This window comes from Astatotilapia calliptera, chromosome 20 (assembly GCF_964374335.1).
Source record: "Astatotilapia calliptera chromosome 20, fAstCal68.1, whole genome shotgun sequence".
In the NCBI taxonomy this organism is placed as follows: Eukaryota; Metazoa; Chordata; class Actinopteri; order Cichliformes; family Cichlidae; genus Astatotilapia; species Astatotilapia calliptera.
Window position 1 is genome coordinate 30046311 of NC_137441.1, and position 25126 is coordinate 30071436.

The 25126-nt window shown below is 40.3% G+C and overlaps 1 protein-coding gene across 1 annotated transcript; it reads left to right on the top strand.

Moving 5' to 3' along the window:
- The first annotated feature begins 13669 nt into the window (after positions 1-13669).
- On the top strand, positions 13670-16993 carry LOC145423173 (uncharacterized). Its single transcript, XM_080295360.1, has one exon. The coding sequence runs from the start codon at positions 13676-13678 to the stop codon at positions 15443-15445; it is 1770 nt and encodes a 589-aa protein (XP_080151486.1). The 5' UTR covers positions 13670-13675; the 3' UTR covers positions 15446-16993.
- The last annotated feature ends 8133 nt before the right edge of the window (positions 16994-25126 follow it).

The window sequence follows — 25126 nt, forward strand, 5'->3', positions numbered from 1 at the left end:
TGAACTCACAGATGGTGTGAGACCTAGTCTAAAAAGGAGAGGAGGACAATCTGGGTTTATCAAAGCACACTTCAAAAGCAAAGCAATTGTAAATTTTACAGGGGTGCACTATTGCTCATGACATGAATAACTTGCACAGCTGTGTGGGCACTATCAATGTTGAATGATATTTGCTAGTTTTCTTGTGTTCACTGGCATCCACAGTGAAGACATCGTGGACAGCGGAGAATCTTCCGGTGGTGGAGCAGACTGGGACAGAGTTCCACTGATGAAAAAGAGAGTCACGATGGATATTATAAAAATTAAATAAAAAAAGATTCAGACCAAAAGATTTGTGATCTACACAATCCAAGCTGATCAACGATAAGCTCAGTATTTTCATTTAATATATTTTTCATCTGCTTGAATGTTTCCTGCTTCACACAGTGCTCAACCTGCTAGATTTTTGTTTGTTATTCATTTATTTTAAATGTCTAATCTTATCTTTGAATCAAACATTCATACATATATACACTGTGTTCATTATAATAACATACATATATACTGTCAGACACCACTCTGACATTCCATTCATGCTCAGCTGAATATTAAAATGGACAAATATGTGTCATCTCTGCATACGCTATGATCATTATAGAATGACATGAAATATTAAAACTGAGCTTAATCTTCAACATAAGCAGTAGTCATATAAATTCATATACTCTTAAGCACAAATGGTGAAAGTTTTTCTGCAGAATAAGTAGCCTATTAGTTGTATCTGTATTGCGGTGTTCTGATAGTATGGCTTCTTATACTGAAGAAATGGATCTAAATAAATAACTAAATAAATCCTCCAGCACTCGTTATTGTCACCTATTGCTAATGTTTTGACGCTGCCAACCTCTCATACGCTGTAAGAATTTAATTCAACTGTTTATCACAGAAAAAGTGTGACTTGTAGGACACGTAACACTAGCGGGCATAATGTTAGCTTAATAGTCAGCTCAACAGCTGTTGTTAGCTCCGGACAAGTGACTACAACAGTAGCGATGAGCCCCGATGAACGGATCCGGGGGCGGATGGGCTCGTACATAAATGGATCGATCGGGGCGGGATACGGTGGGAAACGACAGATACCTTAAACTTGAAGACAGCCCAAGTAGAAGGATCGCTAAAGTCTGCTAAAAAAAGAAATCGCAATGCAAGTTGAACAAACTTGCAAAGACACAATATCAAATTGAACCCATTCTGGTACAAAATGACATCATAATAGACTGTCCTTTGAATGTCACGACGTTCGGCGATAACGTCACTTGAACTCCTTTGAAGACAGTTCTGGGGGCGGAGTCAGAGCCTATAAATATCCCTCGAGTACATACCTTGAACCCATAGATCGCTATAGTTCTGAACTAACAGTTTCCACTTGCGAACACTGTCTCATTGAGTAGATCATTTTTCAAACACAGAATAACACGTCGTATAAACTAAACTAAATACATTCATTTCAAAATGAGCTCCCTAAGCTACTTTGATATGCAGATGCTCAGAAATGAGATAGAAAATTACAAACAAGCTGAAAAACTTCAGCTTGAGGAAATCCAAGAAAAGAATTGTAGGATTTCAAGTCTTGAGGCATCTTTGAAAGAAGAGCAGGGACTGGTTGCAAAGATGAAAGAGGAGTCCAAAGAAATGCAGGTGCTCAGAAATGAGATAGAAAAGTACAAACAAGCTGAAAAGCTTCAGTTGGAGGAAATCGATGAAAAGAATTTTAAGATTTCAAGTCTTGAGGCATCTTTGAAAGAAGAGCAGGAACTGGTTGCGAAGATGAAAGAGGAGTCCAAAGAAATGCAGGTGCTCAGATATGAGATAGAAAATTACAAACAAGCTGAAAAACTTCAGCTTGAGGAAATCGATGAAAAGAATTGTAAGATTTCAAGTCTTGAGGCATCTTTGAAAGAAGAACAGGAACTGGTTGCGAAGATGACAGAGGAATCCAAAGATGAAAAGATGGAAAAAATGGAAAATGTTTTGCTGGAAACCAAATCCCAGCTAAGGTCCGCAGAGTCACAGAATGTAGATCTCACAAACAAATATGAGGCAAAAATTCGGGCTCTTCATAAGGCAATCAAACACCTTGAAAATAAGTGTGCCACTGAAAAAACGATGCGGGACAAGAAAGAAAAGGAGGTGGAATCTCTGGTTGTCCTTAAAATCAAAAATGAGCAGGAAAAACAAGAACTCAAGATGAAGCTAAGCAAGACGACTGAGGAAAAAAATGAAACACTTAAAGAACTGCAGAAACAAAATGAGCAGCTTCAGACTGAGATTCAGAACAATGAGAAGTACATTCATCGTAATGACTTCCTTGAAAGAAGGATAGACGAGCTTCTTACACTACCTGGGGAGGTGTACTGCCGTCAACAGAAAGTTAAAAGTGTGGAAGAAGAAAAAGAGAAACTACAGGCTGAACTTAAAAAGTGTCAAAGACAAAATGAGGAGTATAAAGCGGGAAAGCGCTGGGCAATAGACGAGAAAAACCAACTGACAAAGAAAAATGATGAACTGAAAGTACGTCTTAGGGAGAAGGAATGTAACAACATAACGTTGAGGAAAGAGTTAAAAGCTAAAGTCCTGGAATCTGAAAGTCAGATAAAGGAGCTGGCAAGGCAACGTTTTACTATCGACCGTCTGGAAAACTGCCTTGAGGTTAAAACTAAGCAAATAATTATATTTGAAAATGAGACGCAGGAGTCTGGGAAGAAAATTTCATCCCAAGAAAATAACATAGCCCGTCTGAAAACTGCTCTTAGCAAAGCAGAAAACGATCTGGAACTGGAGATAAAGAGACGTGAAAATCTTAGGTCTGATAAAGTGCTCCTTTCTGAGACAAAGTTCTGCATTGAGAACGAACTCTATACAGCTAGAGACACTATAAAGACACTTCAGAATAAAATCAAAGAAAAGGCTCAAGAACTCCAAGAGACAAACGTAGACCTTGCCAATGCTAAGACCAGCTATAATGCTGTAAAGACTGAGCTGGACATTATCAAACTGCAGCAGGCAGAACAAAAGAAAGAACACGAGAAACAGCTTAGCTCTGCAAATGACAACCTCTTCACAGTGAAGTCAAAGTTGACGCAAACTGTGGAGGACAAAGAAGAGGTTGAGAAAGCTCTGACAAAGTCCAAACACACAGTATTTAAGCTTGAGCAAGTAATAGAAGAACTGGAAACTGACATTGGCATTCAACGACAAAAGAATGCAGTACAGAAAAAAGAAAATGACGATCTGCTGCAACAGCTGAAGGGACTTTATGACACGCTCGGCCGCACTGTGCAAGTCGAGAAAAAAGCCTCCCCAGAGCAGCAAAGAAAGGATGGGGATGAACAAATAGCCCGGAAAAAGGTGAGATTTGACCTGAGTAATGTGGAATACTTTCCATCCAAAGGCGACAATGAGCTGAAAGAACAACAGAAAGAAATTAGAGACCTTAAGGGTAAAAAGGGTAACAAGCTTACCACATATGACAGTAAGCTAAAAGCAGTGCATGGCCTGCTACCTCCTATTTCCACTAGGGCCCGGTCTAAAACTGTAGACAACTCAAAGAAGCAGTCTGAGTCTAGGAGCTCACTCAACCTCAAGTCCACTGTTACTCCCAAGGCAGAAGAAGAAATGTTTCATCCCCATTCACCTGAACTTACTTCCCAGTCAACTCTACGTAGAGTATACAATCCTGGTGCAAAACTACTCAAGCGCCGGCCTTCAGCCAAACCCAACCACATCTAAAAAATCCTCCTACCAGTTCTCACACTGACCCCAAAGAAATAATCAGCTTTTAAGCTGGTTAAAAAATATCTATTTCTTTGTTTCCAAAGTCAAAATAAATCACAAAGAGACAATATCAGAAAAAAATTTAATACCCGCCCATCCTGAGGGTATATTACATCCGTAACCCAGGAGCGGCTGTATTTGCTATAACATCATAAATGTAAGACAATAAGGACATCTCTGCATGTGTGAGGAAGTGACATGCATTTCATCTATGTCGCTTCATCACCCCCAACCGGTCGAGGTAGATGGCCGCCCCTCACCGAGCCTGGTTCTACTGAAGGTTTCTTCCTATTAAAAGGGAGTTTTTCCTTCCCACTGTCGCCAAGTGCTTGCTCATAGGGGATCTTCGGATTGTTGGGTTTTCTCTGCATTATTGTAGGGATGTTAACTTGCAATATTATATAATATTGCAAGTTAACATCCCTACAATCTCTGCGTTATTGTAGGGATGTTACCCTAAAGTTTTAAAATTGGCACAAATAAAATTGATGTGAACTGAATTTTTCTTTTGATGTGTACAAGTGGTTGTATTTGAGTACTTTTGATCTGCTTTTATTCACTACTACGCACACACTGGCTTCAAAAATACAAAGTGATGGCAGTCCCCATGAAAAGGGAATTTTGGCTTCATTTTTGTACAGTGGCAGGAAGTGGAGTGAGGTTATTAAAATAGGCTGTTCTCAGCTATTTTTAAAGCTACATTTTAGTTAGTTTTTAGTTAGCGAACCTTTAGTTACTGTGGCCAAATACATATTTCATTTTTTAAAGTAAACACATTCTCAGTCACTCGCAGTCAGACATTGAGCTAATCCTAGCTAATCCTTGTATTTACCCTGACTAACAAAATATCTCTGCTGAAGTCACTGAGATGGTTTATATGAGAAACAGAAATGTTACTGGCCTGATCAGTCACTAGGCAATGTTGCCGTTACTGTACCTTTAGGAGTTACACAGTCAGAGCAACATGCTGGACTCTTCTTTAGCTCCTCTGCAGAGCCCATTATTAAATGGGCTCTGTGAGGATGAAGCTGTGAGGATCATTGACCAGAATGCGTCCCTTTAACAAACTGATGAAACCAGCTGTAACACAGGACTTGTTGTTTTGTTTTTTTAATGCAGACCAGCAAATGCGTTCTAGGAAGAAAGAGTCAGCTGATTCATTTGCTACAATATAAGAGGTATTAGCAGTTCACCCTCCTTCTTAGCGTATGGCACAGTTTTTAAAAGTAGAGGCAGAGTTTCTGTTTAATGCTGTGAAACCTCTGCCACACTCAGCTGTTATCCATCAGTGTTTAGCAGCCCGACTGGGCTTTTTAACAGTCTTCACTTTTACAGAGTTTTTGTATAGTAGCAGTCTCTCTGTGGGGTGAGGTGGCAAGCGGTTCCTTTTTGCTTTCACAATGCACGCAGCCATCGGACTGAAACGGTCAAAACCTCCAGATGTGGCGGGCACCGCCAGCAGCTTCTTGGCGAGGCCTTGGAGCTTCGGGAATCGAGAAGCACATTTCCAGTACTGCTTTCCCACAGCGGTTCAGACAGGTACACGTCGAACTCTGACATCTTTAGAGTCTTTGCAGGAGGCTGAAGGAAGTTGAAGATGGACTTCCTCTTGAGGTCGTTTTCACTGATTTCAGGACAGTTGTTGTCTGAGCTGCCAGCACAAGTGTCCATCACGCCATCTGTCTGGCTTTCTTCTTTCACATCGTGCTCCAGCCCACTGCCTGTCTGATCTTTCTCTGCCTCAACAGTAGGAAAAGTTGAGGCTTCCATGTTTTCTAATGTGGACTCAACAATGCTGCGAGCCTCAGATTTTGACGGAGGTGTTAGGAAATCATTCTGTTCATCCTGGTTGTCATCAGAAAACGGCTGCAAAAAAAATGGTTGTTTTAAATGTACACACATTTTTTTCCTATATCTACTCAACATGCATATTCAATTAAATATAAATCTACAGAAGTCCACTATGCTTCTGGCCTAATTTGGTACCTGCAGTTTGATCCTAGGATCCAGCACAGCAGCTAGTATCATGTCCTTCTGGTGAATCACTGGCTGGAAGTGTGTGTAGAGGCCTGTGCGCAGGGCCTTGCAGAAGTGGGTGTAGTTGGTGACACAATTCTCCAAGGTTTTATCAAGTCCAATGAGGGACGGTATGATGAGAGACATAGTCACACCATTTCCCTGCAGGACCTACGATAGATAAGACACAAACATGGCATCCACAGTGAAGACATCGTGGACAGCGGAGAATCTCCCGGTGGTGGAGCAGACTGGGACAGAGTTCCACTGATGAAAAAGAGAGTCACGATGGATATTATAAAAATTAAATAAAAAAAGATTCAGACCAAAAGATTTGTGATCTACACAATCCAAGCTGATCAACGATAAGCTCAGTATTTTCATTTAATATATTTTTCATCTGCTTGAATGTTTCCTGCTTCACACAGTGCTCAACCTGCTAGATTTTTGTTTGTTATTCATTTATTTTAAATGTCTAATCTTATCTTTGAATCAAACATTCATACATATATACACTGTGTTCATTATAATAACATACATATATACTGTCAGACACCACTCTGACATTCCATTCATGCTCAGCTGAATATTAAAATGGACAAATATGTGTCATCTCTGCATACGCTATGATCATTATAGAATGACATGAAATATTAAAACTGAGCTTAATCTTCAACATAAGCAGTAGTCATATAAATTCATATACTCTTAAGCACAAATGGTGAAAGTTTTTCTGCAGAATAAGTAGCCTATTAGTTGTATCTGTATTGCGGTGTTCTGATAGTATGGCTTCTTATACTGAAGAAATGGATCTAAATAAATAACTAAATAAATCCTCCAGCACTCGTTATTGTCACCTATTGCTAATGTTTTGACGCTGCCAACCTCTCATACGCTGTAAGAATTTAATTCAACTGTTTATCACAGAAAAAGTGTGACTTGTAGGACACGTAACACTAGCGGGCATAATGTTAGCTTAATAGTCAGCTCAACAGCTGTTGTTAGCTCCGGACAAGTGACTACAACAGTAGCGATGAGCCCCGATGAACGGATCCGGGGGCGGATGGGCTCGTACATAAATGGATCGATCGGGGCGGGATACGGTGGGAAACGACAGATACCTTAAACTTGAAGACAGCCCAAGTAGAAGGATCGCTAAAGTCTGCTAAAAAAAGAAATCGCAATGCAAGTTGAACAAACTTGCAAAGACACAATATCAAATTGAACCCATTCTGGTACAAAATGACATCATAATAGACTGTCCTTTGAATGTCACGACGTTCGGCGATAACGTCACTTGAACTCCTTTGAAGACAGTTCTGGGGGCGGAGTCAGAGCCTATAAATATCCCTCGAGTACATACCTTGAACCCATAGATCGCTATAGTTCTGAACTAACAGTTTCCACTTGCGAACACTTTGTCTCATTGAGTAGATCATTTTTCAAACACAGAATAACACGTCGTATAAACTAAACTAAATACATTCATTTCAAAATGAGCTCCCTAAGCTACTTTGATATGCAGATGCTCAGAAATGAGATAGAAAATTACAAACAAGCTGAAAAACTTCAGCTTGAGGAAATCCAAGAAAAGAATTGTAGGATTTCAAGTCTTGAGGCATCTTTGAAAGAAGAGCAGGGACTGGTTGCAAAGATGAAAGAGGAGTCCAAAGAAATGCAGGTGCTCAGATATGAGATAGAAAAGTACAAACAAGCTGAAAAGCTTCAGTTGGAGGAAATCGATGAAAAGAATTCTAAGATTTCAAGTCTTGAGGCATCTTTGAAAGAAGAGCAGGAACTGGTTGTGAAGATGAAAGAGGAGTCCAAAGAAATGCAGGTGCTCAGATATGAGATAGAAAATTACAAACAAGCTGAAAAACGTCAGCTTGAGGAAATCGATGAAAAGAATTGTAAGATTTCAAGTCTTGAGGCATCTTTGAAAGAAGAACAGGAACTGGTTGCGAAGATGACAGAGGAATCCAAAGATGAAAAGATGGAAAAAATGGAAAATGTTTTGCTGGAAACCAAATCCCAGCTAAGGTCCGCAGAGTCACAGAATGTAGATCTCACAAACAAATATGAGGCAAAAATTCGGGCTCTTCATAAGGCAATCAAACACCTTGAAAATAAGTGTGCCACTGAAAAAACGATGCGGGACAAGAAAGAAAAGGAGGTGGAATCTCTGGTTGTCCTTAAAATCAAAAATGAGCAGGAAAAACAAGAACTCAAGATGAAGCTAAGCAAGACGACTGAGGAAAAAAATGAAACACTTAAAGAACTGCAGAAACAAAATGAGCAGCTTCAGACTGAGATTCAGAACAATGAGAAGTACATTCATCGTAATGACTTCCTTGAAAGAAGGATAGACGAGCTTCTTACACTACCTGGGGAGGTGTACTGCCGTCAACAGAAAGTTAAAAGTGTGGAAGAAGAAAAAGAGAAACTACAGGCTGAACTTAAAAAGTGTCAAAGACAAAATGAGGAGTATAAAGCGGGAAAGCGCTGGGCAATAGATGAGAAAAACCAACTGACAAAGAAAAATGATGAACTGAAAGTACGTCTTAGGGAGAAGGAATGTAACAACATAACGTTGAGGAAAGAGTTAAAAGCTAAAGTCCTGGAATCTGAAAGTCAGATAAAGGAGCTGGCAAGGCAACGTTTTACTATCGACCGTCTGGAAAACTGCCTTGAGGTTAAAACTAAGCAAATAATTATATTTGAAAATGAGACGCAGGAGTCTGGGAAGAAAATTTCATCCCAAGAAAATAACATAGCCCGTCTGAAAACTGCTCTTAGCAAAGCAGAAAACGATCTGGAACTGGAGATAAAGAGACGTGAAAATCTTAGGTCTGATAAAGTGCTCCTTTCTGAGACAAAGTTCTGCATTGAGAACGAACTCTATACAGCTAGAGACACTATAAAGACACTTCAGAATAAAATCAAAGAAAAGGCTCAAGAACTCCAAGAGACAAACGTAGACCTTGCCAATGCTAAGACCAGCTATAATGCTGTAAAGACTGAGCTGGACATTATCAAACTGCAGCAGGCAGAACAAAAGAAAGAACACGAGAAACAGCTTAGCTCTGCAAATGACAACCTCTTCACAGTGAAGTCAAAGTTGACGCAAACTGTGGAGGACAAAGAAGAGGTTGAGAAAGCTCTGACAAAGTCCAAACACACAGTATTTAAGCTTGAGCAAGTAATAGAAGAACTGGAAACTGACATTGGCATTCAACGACAAAAGAATGCAGTACAGAAAAAAGAAAATGACGATCTGCTGCAACAGCTGAAGGGACTTTATGACACGCTCGGCCGCACTGTGCAAGTCGAGAAAAAAGCCTCCCCAGAGCAGCAAAGAAAGGATGGGGATGAACAAATAGCCCGGAAAAAGGTGAGATTTGACCTGAGTAATGTGGAATACTTTCCATCCAAAGGCGACAATGAGCTGAAAGAACAACAGAAAGAAATTAGAGACCTTAAGGGTAAAAAGGGTAACAAGCTTACCACATATGACAGTAAGCTAAAAGCAGTGCATGGCCTGCTACCTCCTATTTCCACTAGGGCCCGGTCTAAAACTGTAGACAACTCAAAGAAGCAGTCTGAGTCTAGGAGCTCACTCAACCTCAAGTCCACTGTTACTCCCAAGGCAGAAGAAGAAATGTTTCATCCCCATTCACCTGAACTTATTTCCCAGTCAACTCTACGTAGAGTATACAATCCTGGTGCAAAACTACTCAAGCGCCGGCCTTCAGCCAAACCCAACCACATCTAAAAAATCCTCCTACCAGTTCTCACACTGACCCCAAAGAAATAATCAGCTTTTAAGCTGGTTAAAAAATATCTATTTCTTTGTTTCCAAAGTCAAAATAAATCACAAAGAGACAATATCAGAAAAAAATTTAATACCCGCCCATCCTGAGGGTATATTACATCCGTAACCCAGGAGAGGCTGTATTTGCTATAACATCATAAATGTAAGACAATAAGGACATCTCTGCATGTGTGAGGAAGTGACATGCATTTCATCTATGTCGCTTCATCACCCCCAACCGGTCGAGGTAGATGGCCGCCCCTCACTGAGCCTGGTTCTACTGAAGGTTTCTTCCTATTAAAAGGGAGTTTTTCCTTCCCACTGTCGCCAAGTGCTTGCTCATAGGGGATCTTCGGATTGTTGGGTTTTCTCTGCATTATTGTAGGGATGTTAACTTGCAATATTATATAATATTGCAAGTTAACATCCCTACAATCTCTGCGTTATTGTAGGGATGTTACCCTAAAGTTTTAAAATTGGCACAAATAAAATTGATGTGAACTGAATTTTTCTTTTGATGTGTACAAGTGGTTGTATTTGAGTACTTTTGATCTGCTTTTATTCACTACTACGCACACACTGGCTTCAAAAATACAAAGTGATGGCAGTCCCCATGAAAAGGGAATTTTGGCTTCATTTTTGTACAGTGGCAGGAAGTGGAGTGAGGTTATTAAAATAGGCTGTTCTCAGCTATTTTTAAAGCTACATTTTAGTTAGTTTTTAGTTAGCGAACCTTTAGTTACTGTGGCCAAATACATATTTCATTTTTTAAAGTAAACACATTCTCAGTCACTCGCAGTCAGACATTGAGCTAATCCTAGCTAATCCTTGTATTTACCCTGACTAACAAAATATCTCTGCTGAAGTCACTGAGATGGTTTATATGAGAAACAGAAATGTTACTGGCCTGATCAGTCACTAGGCAATGTTGCCGTTACTGTACCTTTAGGAGTTACACAGTCAGAGCAACATGCTGGACTCTTCTTTAGCTCCTCTGCAGAGCCCATTATTAAATGGGCTCTGTGAGGATGAAGCTGTGAGGATCATTGACCAGAATGCGTCCCTTTAACAAACTGATGAAACCAGCTGTAACACAGGACTTGTTGTTTTGTTTTTTTAATGCAGACCAGCAAATGCGTTCTAGGAAGAAAGAGTCAGCTGATTCATTTGCTACAATATAAGAGGTATTAGCAGTTCACCCTCCTTCTTAGCGTATGGCACAGTTTTTAAAAGTAGAGGCAGAGTTTCTGTTTAATGCTGTGCAAGCTCTGCCACACTCAGCTGTTATCCATCAGTGTTTAGCAGCCCGACTGGGCTTTTTAACAGTCTTCACTTTTACAGAGTTTTTGTATAGTAGCAGTCTCTCTGTGGGGTGAGGTGGCAAGCGGTTCCTTTTTGCTTTCACAATGCACGCAGCCATCGGACTGAAACGGTCAAAACCTCCAGATGTGGCGGGCACCGCCAGCAGCTTCTTGGCGAGGCCTTGGAGCTTCGGGAATCGAGAAGCACATTTCCAGTACTGAAGAGTAGAGTTGCTTTCCCACAGCGGTTCAGACAGGTACACGTCGAACTCTGACATCTTTAGAGTCTTTGCAGGAGGCTGAAGGAAGTTGAAGATGGACTTCCTCTTGAGGTCGTTTTCACTGATTTCAGGACAGTTGTTGTTTGAGCTGCCAGCACAAGTGTCCATCACGCCATCTGTCTGGCTTTCTTCTTTCACATCGTGCTCCAGCCCACTGCCTGTCTGATCTTTCTCTGCCTCAACAGTAGGAAAAGTTGAGGCTTCCATGTTTTCTAATGTGGACTCAACAATGCTGCGAGCCTCAGATTTTGACGGAGGTGTTAGGAAATCATTCTGTTCATCCTGGTTGTCATCAGAAAACGGCTGCAAAAAAAATGGTTGTTTTAAATGTACACACATTTTTTTCCTTTATCTACTCAACACGCATATTCAATTAAATATAAATCTACAGAAGTCCACTATGCTTCTGGCCTAATTTGGTACCTGCAGTTTGATCCTAGGATCCAGCACAGCAGCTAGTATCATGTCCTTCTGGTGAATCACTGGCTGGAAGTGTGTGTAGAGGCCTGTGCGCAGGGCCTTGCAGAAGTGGGTGTAGTTGGTGACACAATTCTCCAAGGTTTTATCAAGTCCAATGAGGGACGGTATGATGAGAGACATAGTCACACCATTTCCCTGCAGGACCTACGATAGATAAGACACAAACATGGCATCCACAGTGAAGACATCGTGGACAGCGGAGAATCTCCCGGTGGTGGAGCAGACTGGGACAGAGTTCCACTGATGAAAAAGAGAGTCACGATGGATATTATAAGAATTAAATAAAAAAAGATTCAGACCAAAAGATTTGTGATCTACACAATCCAAGCTGATCAACGATAAGCTCAGTATTTTCATTTAATATATTTTTCATCTGCTTGAATGTTTCCTGCTTCACACAGTGCTCAACCTGCTAGATTTTTGTTTGTTATTCATTTATTTTAAATGTCTAATCTTATCTTTGAATCAAACATTCATACATATATACACTGTGTTCATTATAATAACATACATATATACTGTCAGACACCACTCTGACATTCCATTCATGCTCAGCTGAATATTAAAATGGACAAATATGTGTCATCTCTGCATACGCTATGATCATTATAGAATGACATGAAATATTAAAACTGAGCTTAATCTTCAACATAAGCAGTAGTCATATAAATTCATATACTCTTAAGCACAAATGGTGAAAGTTTTTCTGCAGAATAAGTAGCCTATTAGTTGTATCTGTATTGCGGTGTTCTGATAGTATGGCTTCTTATACTGAAGAAATGGATCTAAATAAATAACTAAATAAATCCTCCAGCACTCGTTATTGTCACCTATTGCTAATGTTTTGACGCTGCCAACCTCTCATACGCTGTAAGAATTTAATTCAACTGTTTATCACAGAAAAAGTGTGACTTGTAGGACACGTAACACTAGCGGGCATAATGTTAGCTTAATAGTCAGCTCAACAGCTGTTGTTAGCTCCGGACAAGTGACTACAACAGTAGCGATGAGCCCCGATGAACGGATCCGGGGGCGGATGGGCTCGTACATAAATGGATCGATCGGGGCGGGATACGGTGGGAAACGACAGATACCTTAAACTTGAAGACAGCCCAAGTAGAAGGATCGCTAAAGTCTGCTAAAAAAAGAAATCGCAATGCAAGTTGAACAAACTTGCAAAGACACAATATCAAATTGAACCCATTCTGGTACAAAATGACATCATAATAGACTGTCCTTTGAATGTCACGACGTTCGACGATAACGTCACTTGAACTCCTTTGAAGACAGTTCTGGGGGCGGAGTCAGAGCCTATAAATATCCCTCGAGTACATACCTTGAACCCATAGATCGCTATAGTTCTGAACTAACAGTTTCCACTTGCGAACACTGTCTCATTGAGTAGATCATTTTTCAAACACAGAATAACACGTCGTATAAACTAAACTAAATACATTCATTTCAAAATGAGCTCCCTAAGCTACTTTGATATGCAGATGCTCAGAAATGAGATAGAAAATTACAAACAAGCTGAAAAACTTCAGCTTGAGGAAATCCAAGAAAAGAATTGTAGGATTTCAAGTCTTGAGGCATCTTTGAAAGAAGAGCAGGGACTGGTTGCAAAGATGAAAGAGGAGTCCAAAGAAATGCAGGTGCTCAGATATGAGATAGAAAAGTACAAACAAGCTGAAAAGCTTCAGTTGGAGGAAATCGATGAAAAGAATTGTAAGATTTCAAGTCTTGAGGCATCTTTGAAAGAAGAGCAGGAACTGGTTGCGAAGATGAAAGAGGAGTCCAAAGAAATGCAGGTGCTCAGATATGAGATAGAAAATTACAAACAAGCTGAAAAACTTCAGCTTGAGGAAATCGATGAAAAGAATTGTAAGATTTCAAGTCTTGAGGCATCTTTGAAAGAAGAACAGGAACTGGTTGCGAAGATGAAAGAGGAGTCCAAAGATGAAAAGATGGAAAAAATGGAAAATGTTTTGCTGGAAACCAAATCCCAGCTAAGGTCCGCAGAGTCACAGAATGTAGATCTCACAAACAAATATGAGGCAAAAATTCGGGCTCTTCATAAGGCAATCAAACACCTTGAAAATAAGTGTGCCACTGAAAAAACGATGCGGGACAAGAAAGAAAAGGAGGTGGAATCTCTGGTTGTCCTTAAAATCAAAAATGAGCAGGAAAAACAAGAACTCAAGATGAAGCTAAGCAAGACGACTGAGGAAAAAAATGAAACACTTAAAGAACTGCAGAAACAAAATGAGCAGCTTCAGACTGAGATTCAGAACAATGAGAAGTACATTCATCGTAATGACTTCCTTGAAAGAAGGATAGACGAGCTTCTTACACTACCTGGGGAGGTGTACTGCCGTCAACAGAAAGTTAAAAGTGTGGAAGAAGAAAAAGAGAAACTACAGGCTGAACTTAAAAAGTGTCAAAGACAAAATGAGGAGTATAAAGCGGGAAAGCGCTGGGCAATAGATGAGAAAAACCAACTGACAAAGAAAAATGATGAACTGAAAGTACGTCTTAGGGAGAAGGAATGTAACAACATAACGTTGAGGAAAGAGTTAAAAGCTAAAGTCCTGGAATCTGAAAGTCAGATAAAGGAGCTGGCAAGGCAACGTTTTACTATCGACCGTCTGGAAAACTGCCTTGAGGTTAAAACTAAGCAAATAATTATATTTGAAAATGAGACGCAGGAGTCTGGGAAGAAAATTTCATCCCAAGAAAATAACATAGCCCGTCTGAAAACTGCTCTTAGCAAAGCAGAAAACGATCTGGAACTGGAGATAAAGAGACGTGAAAATCTTAGGTCTGATAAAGTGCTCCTTTCTGAGACAAAGTTCTGCATTGAGAACGAACTCTATACAGCTAGAGACACTATAAAGACACTTCAGAATAAAATCAAAGAAAAGGCTCAAGAACTCCAAGAGACAAACGTAGACCTTGCCAATGCTAAGACCAGCTATAATGCTGTAAAGACTGAGCTGGACATTATCAAACTGCAGCAGGCAGAACAAAAGAAAGAACACGAGAAACAGCTTAGCTCTGCAAATGACAACCTCTTCACAGTGAAGTCAAAGTTGACGCAAACTGTGGAGGACAAAGAAGAGGTTGAGAAAGCTCTGACAAAGTCCAAACACACAGTATTTAAGCTTGAGCAAGTAATAGAAGAACTGGAAACTGACATTGGCATTCAACGACAAAAGAATGCAGTACAGAAAAAAGAAAATGACGATCTGCTGCAACAGCTGAAGGGACTTTATGACACGCTCGGCCGCACTGTGCAAGTCGAGAAAAAAGCCTCCCCAGAGCAGCAAAGAAAGGATGGGGATGAACAAATAGCCCGGAAAAAGGTGAGATTTGACCTGAGTAATGTGGAATACTTTCCATCCAAAGGCGACAATGAGCTGAAAGAACAACAGAAAGAAATTAGAGACCTTAAGGGTAAAAAGGGTAACAAGCTTACCACATATGACAGTAAGCTAAAAGCAGTGCATGGCCTGCTACCTCCTATTTCCACTAGGGCCCGGTCTAAAACTGTAGACAACTCAAAGAAGCAGTCTGAGTCTAGGAGCTCACTCAACCTCAAGTCCACTGTTACTCCCAAGGCAGAAGAAGAAATGTTTCATCCCCATTCACCTGAACTTACTTCCCAGTCAACTCTACGTAGAGTATACAATCCTGGTGCAAAACTACTCAAGCGCCGGCCTTCAGCCAAACCCAACCACATCTAAAAAATCCTCCTACCAGTTCTCACACTGACCCCAAAGAAATAATCAGCTTTTAAGCTGGTTAAAAAATATCTATTTCTTTGTTTCCAAAGTCAAAATAAATCACAAAGAGACAATATCAGAAAAAAATTTAATACCCGCCCATCCTGAGGGTATATTACATCCGTAACCCAGGAGAGGCTGTATTTGCTATAACATCATAAATGTAAGACAATAAGGACATCTCTGCATGTGTGAGGAAGTGACATGCATTTCATCTATGTCGCTTCATCACCCCCAACCGGTCGAGGTAGATGGCCGCCCCTCACTGAGCCTGGTTCTACTGAAGGTTTCTTCCTATTAAAAGGGAGTTTTTCCTTCCCACTGTCGCCAAGTGCTTGCTCATAGGGGATCTTCGGATTGTTGGGTTTTCTCTGCATTATTGTAGGGATGTTAACTTGCAATATTATATAATATTGCAAGTTAACATCCCTACAATCTCTGCGTTATTGTAGGGATGTTACCCTAAAGTTTTAAAATTGGCACAAATAAAATTGATGTGAACTGAATTTTTCTTTTGATGTGTACAAGTGGTTGTATTTGAGTACTTTTGATCTGCTTTTATTCACTACTACGCACACACTGGCTTCAAAAATACAAAGTGATGGCAGTCCCCATGAAAAGGGAATTTTGGCTTCATTTTTGTACAGTGGCAGGAAGTGGAGTGAGGTTATTAAAATAGGCTGTTCTCAGCTATTTTTAAAGCTACATTTTAGTTAGTTTTTAGTTAGCGAACCTTTAGTTACTGTGGCCAAATACATATTTCATTTTTTAAAGTAAACACATTCTCAGTCACTCGCAGTCAGACATTGAGCTAATCCTAGCTAATCCTTGTATTTACCCTGACTAACAAAATATCTCTGCTGAAGTCACTGAGATGGTTTATATGAGAAACAGAAATGTTACTGGCCTGATCAGTCACTAGGCAATGTTGCCGTTACTGTACCTTTAGGAGTTACACAGTCAGAGCAACATGCTGGACTCTTCTTTAGCTCCTCTGCAGAGCCCATTATTAAATGGGCTCTGTGAGGATGAAGCTGTGAGGATCATTGACCAGAATGCGTCCCTTTAACAAACTGATGAAACCAGCTGTAACACAGGACTTGTTGTTTTGTTTTTTTAATGCAGACCAGCAAATGCGTTCTAGGAAGAAAGAGTCAGCTGATTCATTTGCTACAATATAAGAGGTATTAGCAGTTCACCCTCCTTCTTAGCGTATGGCACAGTTTTTAAAAGTAGAGGCAGAGTTTCTGTTTAATGCTGTGAAACCTCTGCCACACTCAGCTGTTATCCATCAGTGTTTAGCAGCCCGACTGGGCTTTTTAACAGTCTTCACTTTTACAGAGTTTTTGTATAGTAGCAGTCTCTCTGTGGGGTGAGGTGGCAAGCGGTTCCTTTTTGCTTTCACAATGCACGCAGCCATCGGACTGAAACGGTCAAAACCTCCAGATGTGGCGGGCACCGCCAGCAGCTTCTTGGCGAGGCCTTGGAGCTTCGGGAATCGAGAAGCACATTTCCAGTACTGAAGAGTAGAGTTGCTTTCCCACAGCGGTTCAGACAGGTACACGTCGAACTCTGACATCTTTAGAGTCTTTGCAGGAGGCTGAAGGAAGTTGAAGATGGACTTCCTCTTGAGGTCGTTTTCACTGATTTCAGGACAGTTGTTGTCTGAGCTGCCAGCACAAGTGTCCATCACGCCATCTGTCTGGCTTTCTTCTTTCACATCGTGCTCCAGCCCACTGCCTGTCTGATCTTTCTCTGCCTCAACAGTAGGAAAAGTTGAGGCTTCCATGTTTTCTAATGTGGACTCAACAATGCTGCGAGCCTCAGATTTTGACGGAGGTGTTAGGAAATCATTCTGTTCATCCTGGTTGTCATCAGAAAACGGCTGCAAAAAAAATGGTTGTTTTAAATGTACACACATTTTTTTCCTTTATCTACTCAACACGCATATTCAATTAAATATAAATCTACAGAAGTCCACTATGCTTCTGGCCTAATTTGGTACCTGCAGTTTGATCCTAGGATCCAGCACAGCAGCTAGTATCATGTCCTTCTGGTGAATCACTGGCTGGAAGTGTGTGTAGAGGCCTGTGCGCAGGGCCTTGCAGAAGTGGGTGTAGTTGGTGACACAATTCTCCAAGGTTTTATCAAGTCCAATGAGGGACGGTATGATGAGAGACATAGTCACACCATTTCCCTGCAGGACCTACGATAGATAAGACACAAACATGGCATCCACAGTGAAGACATCGTGGACAGCGGAGAATCTCCCGGTGGTGGAGCAGACTGGGACAGAGTTCCACTGATGAAAAAGAGAGTCAGTATTTTCATTTAATATATTTTTCATCTGCTTGAATGTTTCCTGCTTCACACAGTGCTCAACCTGCTAGATTTTTGTTTGTTATTCATTTATTTTAAATGTCTAATCTTATCTTTGAATCAAACATTCATACATATATACACTGTGTTCATTATAATAACATACATATATACTGTCAGACACCACTCTGACATTCCATTCATGCTCAGCTGAATATTAAAATGGACAAATATGTGTCATCTCTGCATACGCTATGATCATTATAGAATGACATGAAATATTAAAACTGAGCTTAATCTTCAACATAAGCAGTAGTCATATAAATTCATATACTCTTAAGCACAAATGGTGAAAGTTTTTCTGCAGAATAAGTAGCCTATTAGTTGTATCTGTATTGCGGTGTTCTGATAGTATGGCTTCTTATACTGAAGAAATGGATCTAAATAAATAACTAAATAAATCCTCCAGCACTCGTTATTGTCACCTATTGCTAATGTTTTGACGCTGCCAACCTCTCATACGCTGTAAGAATTTAATTCAACTGTTTATCACAGAAAAAGTGTGACTTGTAGGACACGTAACACTAGCGGGCATAATGTTAGCTTAATAGTCAGCTCAACAGCTGTTGTTAGCTCCGGACAAGTGACTACAACAGTAGCGATGAGCCCCGATGAACGGATCCGGGGGCGGATGGGCTCGTACATAAATGGATCGATCGGGGCGGGATACGGTGGGAAACGACAGATACCTTAAACTTGAAGACAGCCCAAGTAGAAGGATCGCTAAAGTCTGCTAAAAAAAGAAATCGCAATGCAAGTTGAACAAACTTGCAAAGACACAATATCAAATTGAACCCATTCTGGTACAAAATGACATCATAATAGACTGTCCTTTGAATGTCACGACGTTCGGCGATAACGTCACTTGAACTCCTTTGAAGACAGTTCTGGGGGCGGAGTCAGAGCCTATAAATATCCCTCGAGTACATACCTTGAACCCATAGATCGCTATAGTTCTGAACTAACAGTTTCCACTTGCGAACACTTTGTCTCATTGAGTAGATCATTTTTCAAACACAGAATAACACGTCGTATAAACTAAACTAAATACATTCATTTCAAAATGAGCTCCCTAAGCTACTTTGATATGCAGATGCTCAGAAATGAGATAGAAAATTACAAACAAGCTGAAAAACTTCAGCTTGAGGAAATCCAAGAAAAGAATTGTAGGATTTCAAGTCTTGAGGCATCTTTGAAAGAAGAGCAGGGACTGGTTGCAAAGATGAAAGAGGAGTCCAAAGAAATGCAGGTGCTCAGAAATGAGATAGAAAAGTACAAACAAGCTGAAAAGCTTCAGTTGGAGGAAATCGATGAAAAGAATTGTAAGATTTCAAGTCTTGAGGCATCTTTGAAAGAAGAGCAGGAACTGGTTGCGAAGATGAAAGAGGAGTCCAAAGAAATGCAGGTGCTCAGATATGAGATAGAAAATTACAAACAAGCTGAAAAACTTCAGCTTGAGGAAATCGATGAAAAGAATTGTAAGATTTCAAGTCTTGAGGCATCTTTGAAAGAAGAACAGGAACTGGTTGCGAAGATGACAGAGGAATCCAAAGATGAAAAGATGGAAAAAATGGAAAATGTTTTGCTGGAAACCAAATCCCAGCTAAGGTCCGCAGAGTCACAGAATGTAGATCTCACAAACAAATATGAGGCAAAAATTCGGGCTCTTCATAAGGCAATCAAACACCTTGAAAATAAGTGTGCCACTGAAAAAACGATGCGGGACAAGAAAGAAAAGGAGGTGGAATCTCTGGTTGTCCTTAAAATCAAAAATGAGCAGGAAAAACAAGAACTCAAGATGAAGCTAAGCAAGACGACTGAGGAAAAAAATGAAACACTTAAAGAACTGCAGAAACAAAATGAGCAGCTTCAGACTGAGATTCAGAACAATGAGAAGTACATTCATCGTAATGACTTCCTTGAAAGAAGGATAGACGAGCTTCTTACACTACCTGGGGAGGTGTACTGCCGTCAACAGAAAGTTAAAAGTGTGGAAGAAGAAAAAGAGAAACTACAGGCTGAACTTAAAAAGTGTCAAAGACAAAATGAGGAGTATAAAGCGGGAAAGCGCTGGGCAATAGATGAGAAAAACCAACTGACAAAGAAAAATGATGAACTGAAAGTACGTCTTAGGGAGAAGGAATGTAACAACATAACGTTGAGGAAAGAGTTAAAAGCTAAAGTCCTGGAATCTGAAAGTCAGATAAAGGAGCTGGCAAGGCAACGTTTTACTATCGACCGTCTGGAAAACTGCCTTGAGGTTAAAACTAAGCAAATAATTATATTTGAAAATGAGACGCAGGAGTCTGGGAAGAAAATTTCATCCCAAGAAAATAACATAGCCCGTCTGAAAACTGCTCTTAGCAAAGCAGAAAACGATCTGGAACTGGAGATAAAGAGACGTGAAAATCTTAGGTCTGATAAAGTGCTCCTTTCTGAGACAAAGTTCTGCATTGAGAACGAACTCTATACAGCTAGAGACACTATAAAGACACTTCAGAATAAAATCAAAGAAAAGGCTCAAGAACTCCAAGAGACAAACGTAGACCTTGCCAATGCTAAGACCAGCTATAATGCTGTAAAGACTGAGCTGGACATTATCAAACTGCAGCAGGCAGAACAAAAGAAAGAACACGAGAAACAGCTTAGCTCTGCAAATGACAACCTCTTCACAGTGAAGTCAAAGTTGACGCAAACTGTGGAGGACAAAGAAGAGGTTGAGAAAGCTCTGACAAAGTCCAAACACACAGTATTTAAGCTTGAGCAAGTAATAGAAGAACTGGAAACTGACATTGGCATTCAACGACAAAAGAATGCAGTACAGAAAAAAGAAAATGACGATCTGCTGCAACAGCTGAAGGGACTTTATGACACGCTCGGCCGCACTGTGCAAGTCGAGAAAAAAGCCTCCCCAGAGCAGCAAAGAAAGGATGGGGATGAACAAATAGCCCGGAAAAAGGTGAGATTTGACCTGAGTAATGTGGAATACTTTCCATCCAAAGGCGACAATGAGCTGAAAGAACAACAGAAAGAAATTAGAGACCTTAAGGGTAAAAAGGGTAACAAGCTTACCACATATGACAGTAAGCTAAAAGCAGTGCATGGCCTGCTACCTCCTATTTCCACTAGGGCCCGGTCTAAAACTGTAGACAACTCAAAGAAGCAGTCTGAGTCTAGGAGCTCACTCAACCTCAAGTCCACTGTTACTCCCAAGGCAGAAGAAGAAATGTTTCATCCCCATTCACCTGAACTTACTTCCCAGTCAACTCTACGTAGAGTATACAATCCTGGTGCAAAACTACTCAAGCGCCGGCCTTCAGCCAAACCCAACCACATCTAAAAAATCCTCCTACCAGTTCTCACACTGACCCCAAAGAAATAATCAGCTTTTAAGCTGGTTAAAAAATATCTATTTCTTTGTTTCCAAAGTCAAAATAAATCACAAAGAGACAATATCAGAAAAAAATTTAATACCCGCCCATCCTGAGGGTATATTACATCCGTAACCCAGGAGAGGCTGTATTTGCTATAACATCATAAATGTAAGACAATAAGGACATCTCTGCATGTGTGAGGAAGTGACATGCATTTCATCTATGTCGCTTCATCACCCCCAACCGGTCGAGGTAGATGGCCGCCCCTCACTGAGCCTGGTTCTACTGAAGGTTTCTTCCTATTAAAAGGGAGTTTTTCCTTCCCACTGTCGCCAAGTGCTTGCTCATAGGGGATCTTCGGATTGTTGGGTTTTCTCTGCATTATTGTAGGGATGTTAACTTGCAATATTATATAATATTGCAAGTTAACATCCCTACAATCTCTGCGTTATTGTAGGGATGTTACCCTAAAGTTTTAAAATTGGCACAAATAAAATTGATGTGAACTGAATTTTTCTTTTGATGTGTACAAGTGGTTGTATTTGAGTACTTTTGATCTGCTTTTATTCACTACTACGCACACACTGGCTTCAAAAATACAAAGTGATGGCAGTCCCCATGAAAAGGGAATTTTGGCTTCATTTTTGTACAGTGGCAGGAAGTGGAGTGAGGTTATTAAAATAGGCTGTTCTCAGCTATTTTTAAAGCTACATTTTAGTTAGTTTTTAGTTAGCGAACCTTTAGTTACTGTGGCCAAATACATATTTCATTTTTTAAAGTAAACACATTCTCAGTCACTCGCAGTCAGACATTGAGCAAAAGCACATGTTCGGTAGCTAATCCTTGTATTTACCCTGACTAACAAAATATCTCTGCTGAAGTCACTGAGATGGTTTATATGAGAAACAGAAATCAGAATCAGAATCAGAATCAGAATCAGAATCAGAATACTTTATTGATCCCTGGGGGAAATTATTTTTTGTTACAGTGCTCCATTTTAAACCAACATTAAGACAAGACAGACAATACGCTGACTAAGAATAGTACAATATATACATATATATACATACATACATACATAAGTCACTTATAAATAAATATTTGGAAAAGAAACATGTGTAGTTGTAGCTGGCCTGATCAGTCACTAGGCAATGTTGCCGTTACTGTACCTTTAGGAGTTACACAGTCAGAGCAACATGCTGGACTCTTCTTTAGCTCCTCTGCAGAGCCCATTATTAAATGGGCTCTGTGAGGATGAAGCTGTGAGGATCATTGACCAGAATGCGTCCTTTTAACAAACTGATGAAACCAGCTGTAACACAGGACTTGTTGTTTTGTTTTTTTAATGCAGACCAGCAAATGCGTTCTAGGAAGAAAGAGTCAGCTGATTCATTTGCTACAATATAAGAGGTATTAGCAGTTCACCCTCCTTCTTAGCGTATGGCACAGTTTTTAAAAGTAGAGGCAGAGTTTCTGTTTAATGCTGTGAAACCTCTGCCACACTCAGCTGTTATCCATCAGTGTTTAGCAGCCCGACTGGGCTTTTTAACAGTCTTCACTTTTACAGAGTTTTTGTATAGTAGCAGTCTCTCTGTGGGGTGAGGTGGCAAGCGGTTCCTTTTTGCTTTCACAATGCACGCAGCCATCGGACTGAAACGGTCAAAACCTCCAGATGTGGCGGGCACCGCCAGCAGCTTCTTGGCGAGGCCTTGGAGCTTCGGGAATCGAGAAGCACATTTCCAGTACTGAAGAGTAGAGTTGCTTTCCCACAGCGGTTCAGACAGGTACACGTCGAACTCTGACATCTTTAGAGTCTTTGCAGGAGGCTGAAGGAAGTTGAAGATGGACTTCCTCTTGAGGTCGTTTTCACTGATTTCAGGACAGTTGTTGTCTGAGCTGCCAGCACAAGTGTCCATCACGCCATCTGTCTGGCTTTCTTCTTTCACATCGTGCTCCAGCCCACTGCCTGTCTGATCTTTCTCTGCCTCAACAGTAGGAAAAGTTGAGGCTTCCATGTTTTCTAATGTGGACTCAACAATGCTGCGAGCCTCAGATTTTGACGGAGGTGTTAGGAAATCATTCTGTTCATCCTGGTTGTCATCAGAAAACGGCTGCAAAAAAAATGGTTGTTTTAAATGTACACACATTTTTTTCCTTTATCTACTCAACACGCATATTCAATTAAATATAAATCTACAGAAGTCCACTATGCTTCTGGCCTAATTTGGTACCTGCAGTTTGATCCTAGGATCCAGCACAGCAGCTAGTATCATGTCCTTCTGGTGAATCACTGGCTGGAAGTGTGTGTAGAGGCCTGTGCGCAGGGCCTTGCAGAAGTGGGTGTAGTTGGTGACACAATTCTCCAAGGTTTTATCAAGTCCAATGAGGGACGGTATGATGAGAGACATAGTCACACCATTTCCCTGCAGGACCTACGATAGATAAGACACAAACATGGCATCCACAGTGAAGACATCGTGGACAGCGGAGAATCTCCCGGTGGTGGAGCAGACTGGGACAGAGTTCCACTGATGAAAAAGAGAGTCACGATGGATATTATAAGAATTAAATAAAAAAAGATTCAGACCAAAAGATTTGTGATCTACACAATCCAAGCTGATCAACGATAAGCTCAGTATTTTCATTTAATATATTTTTCATCTGCTTGAATGTTTCCTGCTTCACACAGTGCTCAACCTGCTAGATTTTTGTTTGTTATTCATTTATTTTAAATGTCTAATCTTATCTTTGAATCAAACATTCATACATATATACACTGTGTTCATTATAATAACATACATATATACTGTCAGACACCACTCTGACATTCCATTCATGCTCAGCTGAATATTAAAATGGACAAATATGTGTCATCTCTGCATACGCTATGATCATTATAGAATGACATGAAATATTAAAACTGAGCTTAATCTTCAACATAAGCAGTAGTCATATAAATTCATATACTCTTAAGCACAAATGGTGAAAGTTTTTCTGCAGAATAAGTAGCCTATTAGTTGTATCTGTATTGCGGTGTTCTGATAGTATGGCTTCTTATACTGAAGAAATGGATCTAAATAAATAACTAAATAAATCCTCCAGCACTCGTTATTGTCACCTATTGCTAATGTTTTGACGCTGCCAACCTCTCATACGCTGTAAGAATTTAATTCAACTGTTTATCACAGAAAAAGTGTGACTTGTAGGACACGTAACACTAGCGGGCATAATGTTAGCTTAATAGTCAGCTCAACAGCTGTTGTTAGCTCCGGACAAGTGACTACAACAGTAGCGATGAGCCCCGATGAACGGATCCGGGGGCGGATGGGCTCGTACATAAATGGATCGATCGGGGCGGGATACGGTGGGAAACGACAGATACCTTAAACTTGAAGACAGCCCAAGTAGAAGGATCGCTAAAGTCTGCTAAAAAAAGAAATCGCAATGCAAGTTGAACAAACTTGCAAAGACACAATATCAAATTGAACCCATTCTGGTACAAAATGACATCATAATAGACTGTCCTTTGAATGTCACGACGTTCGGCGATAACGTCACTTGAACTCCTTTGAAGACAGTTCTGGGGGCGGAGTCAGAGCCTATAAATATCCCTCGAGTACATACCTTGAACCCATAGATCGCTATAGTTCTGAACTAACAGTTTCCACTTGCGAACACTTTGTCTCATTGAGTAGATCATTTTTCAAACACAGAATAACACGTCGTATAAACTAAACTAAATACATTCATTTCAAAATGAGCTCCCTAAGCTACTTTGATATGCAGATGCTCAGAAATGAGATAGAAAATTACAAACAAGCTGAAAAACTTCAGCTTGAGGAAATCCAAGAAAAGAATTGTAGGATTTCAAGTCTTGAGGCATCTTTGA

Excerpts from the sequence above, each read along its gene's own strand:
- LOC145423173 (XM_080295360.1), top strand. The coding sequence starts at position 13,676 with ATGGAAAATGTTTTGCTGGAAACCAAATCCCAGCTAAGGTCCGCAGAG.